Here is a 10,018-nt window from a genome sequence, read left to right on the forward strand (position 1 = left end):
TTTCAAGAACTTAATAATTTGCCTGTGGTTTGGAGAGCACCTCCCCACACCTGCCGGGTGAGGTTCCTTCCTGGTGGACCCGGAGCCGCTCAGCTTCTAGCCTCCCCCCACCAGCAAGCAGCCTCCGCATCAAGCAGACATTTCTCCAGACCTGAGGAGCGTAGAACCTTCTGGCTTCTCCCAAGAGTCTGCTTCTCTGTCTCATCAGTGGACCTTTAGCATCCTGGCCAGCCACCCCCAAAACAGCAAATCGGTGGTCTGTCTGCTTGCTTCGGGCTCACTCGGTAAAGAATCTGCCTGTAGTGCAGGAGACCCAGCTTCCATCCCTGGGTTGGGAAGATTCCCCTGGAGAAGGAAATGGCAACCCACTCCAGTTTTCTTGCCTGAGAAGTCCCATGGACAGAGGAGTCTGGTGGGCTACAGTCCATGGGGTCCGAAAGAGTCGGACACAACTGAGCGACTAACACTTTTCTGCTTGAAAATAATAACTTACCAGCAAAACTCTCCAGAAACCTCCTATGGGACCCCTTAGGAATATTAAAGTATTTAGCATAGGACAAAAGTGCACACACATCATAGGGTATTTTCCTGAAATCTCACCTCGTTGACTGCTCTGCCTGTGCCCCCTAAGAATTCAGAGACACCAACAAATAGCTGTTTTGATCACAAGCTTTGAAAGCCCTTGTGTGCGTTCTCAAATGGCTCCCTTTCTGGGGCATCAGAAAGCGTTTACAGTTCTCACCATGCAGTTCACCCCCATGGGCCTCTGTGCTGCCTCTCCGCTCACCTCCCATCCTGGCCGGCGCCCCCTGGCCCGCCACATTGCCAGTCCAGAGGTTGTTTCCAGAAGGCGTGTTTGTGTGGGCACGCTGAAGGGTCAGGACAACATCAAAGGTAATCTTAAAACGAGAACCTTCTCCGCAGCCGCTGCTTTTTCTACTAAGAAAGGTCATCTCGAAGCCAACTGTTTGCAACAGGGCCTCTCCCAAGGCATTTATGCCCCTTGTTATTTTTTGCTTGTGATTACAATAAGTCGCTTATCCCCCAAACAGATTTAAGAACAGTAAACAAATACAAAAGGAAAAGGAACATCTCATCAATAACAAAGACCGCATCCAAAGGCATTGAGTTCTGTGACTCTTTTACATCTCCTTCCAAGCAAAGCAGCAGTCCCACGGAGAAAGGAATCCAGATAGGAAAATTACAAAAATAGTAAAAAGGATCCAATTGTAGTCAGGATCTTGTCATTTCTGGGGTGCATTGGCGCTCAGGACAATCCTGGCACTTTATTTACCCAAAGGGGCTGGTTTGGGATGCAGCTAACATTGGTTTTTAAGGGTATCCTCCATGGTGAAGTGTGATAAATCAAATTATCCTGGGTGTAGAAAGATAACCTTGCCCCGAGTTCACATTTTGAAGTCAAATTGTGTGAAACACAAGAAGAAAAGATCTGTATGCTTGGGGGGAAAACTAGCCAGCTGGGCCCAGCGCTGAGCCGTCCCGAGAAGAAGCCACACGGGACGCTGTCAGCCAGACAAGTAACTTTTTGTTGTTGTTGACTCTGATGCTTCTCGTGAGGTGGGATTTGCTTTTCCAAGGCGTTAAGAGCACAGATATTAAAATTGTGCAATTTGGTACAATTATATTCTCCCCCCTCCCGCAGTCAAGCCCCCCCCCCCCATAGATTTAATGAAGGACTTTGAGGTGCATCTCGTCGTTGATGAATAGCCCCTCTGCCCAGAATGTTTATTGGAGTGACAGCAGAGTGCATTCTCCGTGCGTCTTCCCTCGCCACTTCTGACTCAGATGAATTTTAATAGGAGCAAAAAGCTTTTATTTGCACTGTAATTTCACTTAAGGATCATATCCTTCAGAAACTGGCAGACACTTGTACGTCTGGATTGCAAAACACATGCTCAGGAGTAAAGGGAAACATGCAGGAGATGTTATTATTCAACCTGTCACAGCGTCACGAATCCGCTCGGAATCTAGTCCATCCAAGTTCTTCCATGGGCCCTCTCCCCACCCCCAGCCTCCCCCCACCACAGTCCCCAATGCCTTTAAATTAGGCCCTGAGAGCACACTTAGAGATGTCCACCGCCCCGGACAGGATGAAGGGTGATTCCATTTGGCTTTTGCCTCCCTGCCATCACGATGCCTAAGGAGGCTTTGAGCTACAACAGCTTTTTTTCTAACAAAATGGAGCTGCCTGGTCACGCCATCTCTCTCGCCCCCAGAGGAGATGCTCTTTGGTAGGAATCAGAAAAGTCTTCAGGTGGTGGGTCCAACTTGAGCAAGCAACACCTCCCCCAACCGTGTCATGTCTCTGTTTGGACAGACTAAACCCTGGCTCGTGTGTTTATTCAGAGATCTAGGATTCCCCCCCCCCCTCCCCCGCCCCCTGCCGGGCAGAAATTCCTTGTATTAGAAATGTTCTGGTAGACTGAACCGCCTTTCATGTCCCCCTCATCATTTGAGAGCCACCTAGAAAATGGGCCATTAAAGTCCTGGGCTTGCGGATCGTTTCCCTTCAGTGGTTTTAAAAATCTCGAGTTATTGTCTCTTGGTGTAGAGGATATTCACGTTATATTTCATTTTCATCAACCCTAACCATCGTGTTAACGCTGGAAAGACCACATAATGTTGTGCTTAAAAAGAAAAGGTAACTTTTTCAATCGTGAATATAATGTTTTATGTCACTGGAAAAAAACTGAATTTTAAATATTCTTTTGCCCCAAATGAACACCAAAACCTTTTGTCCTAACTTACTGATAACACGGTCCAGCCGCTGTCTCTGGGGAGCCGAGGGTTTGGCACAGCTGTCTGCTGCCACCTACGGGTGAGTTCTGGCAGCACCCGCTTCTCTGCTGGCCGGCCCAGCTGCAGAATGTGTGTCCACTGGGAAAAGTTTCTAAGGGAATGCAGGAAAATTCTCTCTTCTTTGTAAGGTTTCGAGATGTTTTTCTTAATGATACAGGATGATTACTGTTTTTCACTAATGAATTACTGGACTTGTTCTGCTTTCAAGAAATTTCGTACACAACTGGCTTACAACATAGGGCAGAAGCAAATGAATGCGTTTTGCTTCCGTGTGCAATAACTATGTGACTTCAGAGGTGGTGAAATTTAAAAGCTGAAAACTGATTTTGAACGGTTGCTGCGTTGGAGGAGGAAAAGTTCATCATGTGATCTCACTTTTTTTCCCCTCCCCCTTTGTAGTACAAGGTGCGTATCCTCACCAAACTCGCCGCAGAGCTGAACAAGTTTATGCTGGAGAAAGCCGCTGAGGACACCAGCAGCGTTTTGCGCTCCCCGATGCCTGGCGTGGTGGTGGCCATCTCCGTCAAGCCCGGGGACCTGGTAAGGACTGTCCCTGTCTGTCGGAGGGGGTGCGGGGCAGACCGAGGCAGCGTGCTGTTCCTGAGTCACGGCACCCCACAGTATAGCAGGGGCGCTTCTGCGCGCTCTTTGTCCAACATTTCACATCACAGGCTCTCTTAGCGCCCCCCGCCCCCCCCCCCCAACAACCCAGGGAAACTGGAACAGAAATAAGGCCAGATCCATTGTTTCTTTGGCAAATTTAGCATCTCAGGAAGCGTTTATTTAAAATTCCTATTTACCCTCTAGCTCTCTGTGGTTTAAGCATCCCTGAAGAAGTCATACCAAGAAATAACCCCCTGATGGGGGAAGTTTTGGCACACATCCTGGAATAAACGGGAAGGGTACTAAGGAAAGTTATTGCCGTAATCTGTGTGGTACCAGAGCACTTCCCAAATAAAATCTAGGATCAGAGTTTGAAGTTTTTTATTTTGACCTTGTGAAATTAAGGCACAAATCAAGGGTATATTATTAGATTTCCTCACATGTTCAGTCTCCAGGTCATAGGCTGTGGACAGATTGGTAGGATACAGTCATTGTCCTAGAACAGACAGAAATCTAGTGATCAGCATCGAAAGTAAAAAGAAAACAAAGATGCAACTGGAAGGTTTCCAGGGAGCACTTGTCTTTGCTGTTTTATTTCTGTGCTGGGAGAGGACAGCCAAGCACCACAGTCTTCAGTGCATGATACGGTGATTGCATTTGTGTCTCAGTTATGTCACAGGAGTTTATGCATTTTCCTGTAAAGACTACATGGAAACTGCCTCTCTGTTTATTAACATAAGAAAAATAAGAGAAAAACTAATGTAGTTGGTTGGCATTAGCTTCTAAAAAAGTACTTACAATTGGCAAATACTAGCAAAAAATGATTGGTTTCAGTTGTTTTAAAATGATTAGGCCTGAAACTGATATGTGAAGTTGGAAAACTGACACAACAACTGCTTTACCTGATGACATAGAAATGGAAGTACCGGCTTTTAAAAGAGGCTCGGAGCTGGGGATTGTTAGGTTTGAAAGCACTAACATGCCCAGAAGAAAGCCCTCTCTAGCACTGTTAGGCTGCCTGGCGTCCAGGATTTGGGAGAGGTGATGCGGACTCAGGATCAGGTTGAATGTGGCGGTGGGGTTGCCTTACATCGCTTTCTTCAGAAGGCCTTGGCCTTGCCGCTGAGAAGGCCTACACCCACTCTGCAAGCAGAGCAGTCGGTGGGATCTCCTAGCGACTAGGCGCGTGGGCTGGTGAACAATGGGAGGGAGTCCTGCTTTGGATGTCTTTGTTTTTCCATTTTCCTCCTTAAGCTTTTTCTGGAAGCCACAGAGGCTGTGTACAGCCATCCTGAGCTCGTCAGTTCTAATTGCGTGGCTTTAATTATAAAACCACATTTGCATTTAGGGAAAAAAAAAAAAAAAGTCAGTGTTTAACTGAAATCCTTACTTTTCTAACACCTGAATCAGGACCTGAGAGGAGGGAGGAGGATGGGGCGGCTGCTCCTGCTGGGAGATGAGGGGGTGGGTGGGTGGGGATTCCTCCTCCTTAGAGGAGGGAGCCTGCAGCCTTCTTGTTTACATCAAGAGCTTCCTCCTGGCCTAGCAGCCCCAGAGACCACAAGGGTTTGGCCTTCATACTCTCCATTTCCTGGTTCATCATGGAATGTGGGAAAGCACAGCATTTTAGTAAAACAGGACAGTGTGGTATTAGGTCTTGGTTCATTCGGGGGAGCTCAGACATCGGAAACCACCCCCAATAATTAAATGTGGGTATTCAAGAGTGGTCTGCCTTGAGAAGGAACTGGGGCCTCTATTTTGGGTATCTCTTTAAAGTCAGAGCACGCGGCAGGGTCTGGGGGGACCCCTGGTCACCTGACTTGTCAGTGCGCCCCTGTGTGCTCAGGCTGGTCATGGAGGGCAGATGTGTGTTTTAATTTCTCTCTCCAGCTTCCGATGCCACTTTTGGTCCTTGCAGGACTTTCTTTCATATTCTGTATCATTGTATTTTGATAAAACAGTATTTTCACTTGAGTTATTATTTGTGAAAAATGTCACAGACTGCTAAGACCTGAAGCAGATGCAGGGGGTGAGATGTTTGATTGTCTCTCTCCTAACAGCTTCTACAGTTAACTCTGCCTGGCGTAATGAGAACACAAGGAACTTTTCTTGGGCCAAAGGCACGGCCCATACCTGAGGCCACTGCAGGAAAATAATTCTTGTAGCTTTCAAGTTTTGAGGTTTAAAATTATTTTAACACTGCAGGGCATGTTGTCTTCTTCTTGGCAATAACAGTAGCTGGGCCAGGGTTCCTTTCTTATCAGTAGAAAGATAATGGAATCAGTTATCTCTGCATATTTTCAAGGAAAAGGACCAGGAGAACAAGGAAGGGCCTACCCGTATTCTGTGTTTCTTTGTAATGTTATTTCGTATAGTTTAAATCCCAGCTATCTGTAATTCTTACATTTAGTGTAAGTAAAACCTGACATGTCTTGGAATGGTCGGCCTGGTACCATATCGTGTCACATAGGTAATATAGGGCAAATCTGTTCGCGAAGCAAAGAGTTTTAAAAGAGCTTCAGGGCCTCAGGACAAAATGACCCAAGGTGGCCGTTTAGAGGTGGGGAGAGGACCGCCCCCCCTCTCCCCGCCACATCCCCAGCAGAGAGGCTGGGTTTTACTTTTAAGTGCTCATTTTAAGCTCACACAGCAAAAGTTGCTAATAGTTTTCAGTGTCTATTACATGCTATTTAACATTAAATGTGGTAGGAAAATCAGTTTTTAAATGATTGTATAATAACCTTTTTGAATATGTTGGGAGGGAATGCTAGGTCATAAGTGGTAGAATGCATATAAGCATGTAAGCCAAAAAGAAACGAAGTCAGGGTGGATTGAGAACAGCTAGAATCACACATTTAATTCAGAAAACAGTTGCCAGAGTGACTTTTATATGCCTTTCCTATGTGCCTTTTCATCTTTCTTCTGAAAATAATCTTAAAATAACTGATTTTTCATTTTGAAAAATACCTACTTTTCTATACATTTAACAATATCATAAACCAGGGGCACTTCTACAATCAAAGCTAACATTTAAAAGGTAACTTGTTTTAAGTTTTTAAACTACTATCTTTATGATTTCTTGGACAAAAATATTAAAAATATATATTCTTTCAGAATGATGCTGAATACATTTTTCCCCCCAGCATTAGACTTATTACCACTGCTGAATTTGTGGTACAATTTTCATTTTGACTTAGATATCAGAAACAAACAATAAAAATGAGGCAACCCATGGGGATATTTTAATATTACATTTAAGTAAGATTCTTTCTAGTTCTGTTTAGATTCTGCACTCATCTCAGATATGCATCAGAAATGCTCATCTAGTTTGATGGATATTAACTTATTGTGGTGTAGTCATTTCATGATATATGAACTTCGACTCATTATGCTGTATACTTTTAATTTAAACAGTAATATATGTCAGTTATACCTAAATAAAATGGGAAATTACAAAAAAAAAAAATACCCATCTAATACATCACAAACTGTGAGGCATAAACCAGAAGCAGGCTGTATACCCATTTACATTTTCTTCTTTCTTTCTTAATTACTTATTATTTTGTAAGTTACTAGTTTGTCAGACCAGGTAAAATCATAGATCGGTATTAAGTACCTGTTGCTGCTTTTTCTTACCACTTGGCCTGTTCAGTATTGGTAAGACAAGAGTTTGGAGTCGTTTAGTGGGGCTGAGATGAGGAAGATCCACTTTGTAATGGACCTGATCATTAGCAGAAGGGTAGTTAGCTATTTGAGATTGCTGCTCTCATGAACAATTGTCTTGGGCAAAAAAAGAAAAAGAAAAGGTATATTCTATAAAGTGCACAAGGAGAATGTAAAGTGTGGAATCAGGACTAGGAGCACCATCCAGTCAGTACTAGGAGCACCACCCAGACATCAGCCTGGTTGATCTTCCTCCGGGCATGTGCTCCTCTGGGGGCGGGGGGTGGGTGGGTGGGGACGGCCACTGCTCAGTGTCCCTAAACCACCTGTAACTGCGCTTATAGCAGATCGAAGGAAGTCTCGAAGGAACCTGGCAGGAGACCTTCCTTTTCGTCTTTGAAGCCGCCTCTGCCCGCAGGTTTCCCACAGGAGAAGGGCTGGGTGGGGGTGACTTTGTCCTCACGTGGCACCGTATTGATAGCTACATCTCCCTGGCAGAGGACCAGGCCTGGATGTTGGATAGATGCTCCAGTTTCTGGGATTTCCAGTCTGAAATAATTGCCCTCATTCAGTTTCCACTTTTATACAGCAGTGGTTATTCAGTGTATTTGATAAGCTGCCAGTGTTTCCACCCACACCTGTTTGTATTCCAAGGCAGGTATAGCTTCATGCGTTCATTCTGGAACATTTAAAAACTTTAAATTATGAAATACTACAGACATAGAGAACATTGTAGAGTATAATCATACAAGTACTCACATGCTCTCTGCTCACCTTTACCATATTTTCCTTCAGATTTTATTTATTTAACAAAACATGGCCAATATGGGGGACTTGCCCTGTGGCCTCTGTTCTGCAGAACTCCTGCACTGCCTTCTTCAGAGGAATGACCATCCTGAATTTGGCTTTTCTATCTTCTCCAGATGACATTTATTTTTGATTGTTAATGATGAGTTTTTGTTGGTGGTAACAGTTGGGGAGTTTTTGCAATTTTAACTTGATTTCAGTATAAAATGAAATATTTCTGTGGACTAGTCAGATATTGTAGGCATGTCCACAAGTTGGCATCTGATTTTATTTTTCAAGAGATGATCTTCTTGGGGTCACGCGATGTGTTTTGTTTTAAACGTTTTTGAAGATGACAGTTCCCAACCTTAAGGAGATTCAAAATATCTTCTCTTGCCATTTTGCTAAAAATAATAGTAACAATAATAAATTTTAAAAGGTCATTATCTCACAGAGTTCTCTAATGCAGCATACTTCACATAGCTTGAGAAATTCAGTGTGATTTGTTAAAGGGCCCATCAGTGACGTCAGTTTTAACTGGTTCTCTTTATGACTTAGAGGTTCTGACTCCAGTTTTAAGCTCACTTCGAGGTGGTGGGAAGTAGTAATTCTCTTCATTTTAAGGAATTTCCCAAAAAGCTGAACTCGTTTTGTACTGGCTGCCTCTCTGTATTCTTTCTCCAGACTCTCAGCTCCCCGCCTTGATGCCCAGCTCGCATCCAGGTCAGGACGGCAGCCTTGGGAGGGAGGGTGAGGGGGCACCTGGGGCCCCAGCAGTGCTGTGTTGGGCCAGTGCCTCTCCCCGCAGCGGCCTCCTGCGGGAGTCTCGGGTGCCCAGACCCGGTAAAGGAGGCCTCATGCTGCAGATAAGGGCTTTGGCAGTGTTTCCGGTGCCTGCCCGCTCTTTCTTTGTAATCCGAGGATGGTTCCTTCCATCACTGCTTAAACACGGCCCGGTCTTCCGGGGTCTCTTCTCCCACCCTCTTTACATGAAGATCTTGGGATGTGAACGCACGTCTCTTCTTCGGGAAATAGCAGCAGATGTTACCCAGCCTATCTTACCGGCTCAGAAAGAGGAAGTTACTACAATCAGATCCTCACACTGCCTTTTAACCAAATCCGAGATGCCTTTTGCTCGCAGCTGTTAACTGCGTCTGTCCTCAGATCTAAGGGCCTCAAAATGCACTGCATTCAGGCCCCTGTGTTCTCAGTCGCACAGCCTTTAAAACCGTATTTGAAGGATTTTCACTTTTGTGGAGTCGGCAGCAGGGTTGATACTGATCCCTGCTTTCGGGTGGCCCAGCGCAGCAGAAGGGGAGACCAGGGCAGGCCGGTGAGCCCTCTGAGCCTTCTGTCTAATTTGGCAGAAAAACACAGAACGTAGGACAACAAAAGAAGGCTCCCTGTTCCATAAAAATTCTTCTCCCCCCCACCCCCCAAAAAAGGGGGGATTTAATTTTTCAGCTGCACGCCGTGATTTGGTGCTCACTCTTGCATTGAAACAGTTGCGGTCTGAACAGGCAGGAAACACTTTTCTTTTAATTGCTGAAATCATTCGGAAGTGCTTCGTGCCCTGCTTCTATACAGCAGATGCTGTGCATTAATTGGCCTGCGTAGAAGTGACCCAGGGTTCCTTGCAGCGGGCCCAGTTTTAGGCAGAGGGCTTAAACAGCTTATTTATTATTTTGTATAATTTGGCGTACATTATGTGCTCCTGCACGCGTCGTATTTCATGGTCTGCAGTTTCTAATGTCATGTGGGTTTCAAAACCTGTGTTTCTCTGGTAATGTACTAGCAGCAGGTAAGCTCAAAATACCATCCATCAGGAGCTAATTTTTTATCCAGATACTCCAATGACTGATGAACCTGTCTTTTGTATGAATGTTTAGCGCAGTAGAAAGCCATATGCCACTGGCACAGTTTCCCATGCATCCTTTAGAGATGCTAGAGAGTAGGCTTACAGGGGGTGGGGGGGAATCCTCCACGCCATTTGTGGCCTCTTTCCTCTATTTCCAGGATAACGCCTTAAAAGCAGCCCTGGTTGTGGACGACAGAAGAGGGTAGGGACCGTCTTAAAGGAAATCCGACTCCCACCATCCGTTTCTTCATCAGAAATATGACTGCACACTCTTAATAGGGAGCCTTG

The 10,018-nt window shown here is 45.1% G+C and overlaps 1 protein-coding gene across 2 annotated transcripts in view; it reads left to right on the forward strand.

The window, feature by feature from the left end:
• The window catches only part of PCCA (propionyl-CoA carboxylase subunit alpha), a 349,630-nt gene that overhangs the window by 331,617 nt on the left and 7,995 nt on the right, over window positions 1-10,018 (forward strand). For both annotated transcript variants that reach the window (XM_061133801.1, XM_061133802.1), the window contains one exon: window positions 3,220-3,360. In XM_061133801.1, the coding sequence (XP_060989784.1) occupies window positions 3,220-3,360 (141 nt within the window). The remainder of the gene's footprint in view (window positions 1-3,219; window positions 3,361-10,018) is intronic.

This window comes from Dama dama, chromosome 30 (assembly GCF_033118175.1).
Source record: "Dama dama isolate Ldn47 chromosome 30, ASM3311817v1, whole genome shotgun sequence".
Lineage (NCBI taxonomy): Eukaryota > Metazoa > Chordata > Mammalia > Artiodactyla > Cervidae > Dama > Dama dama.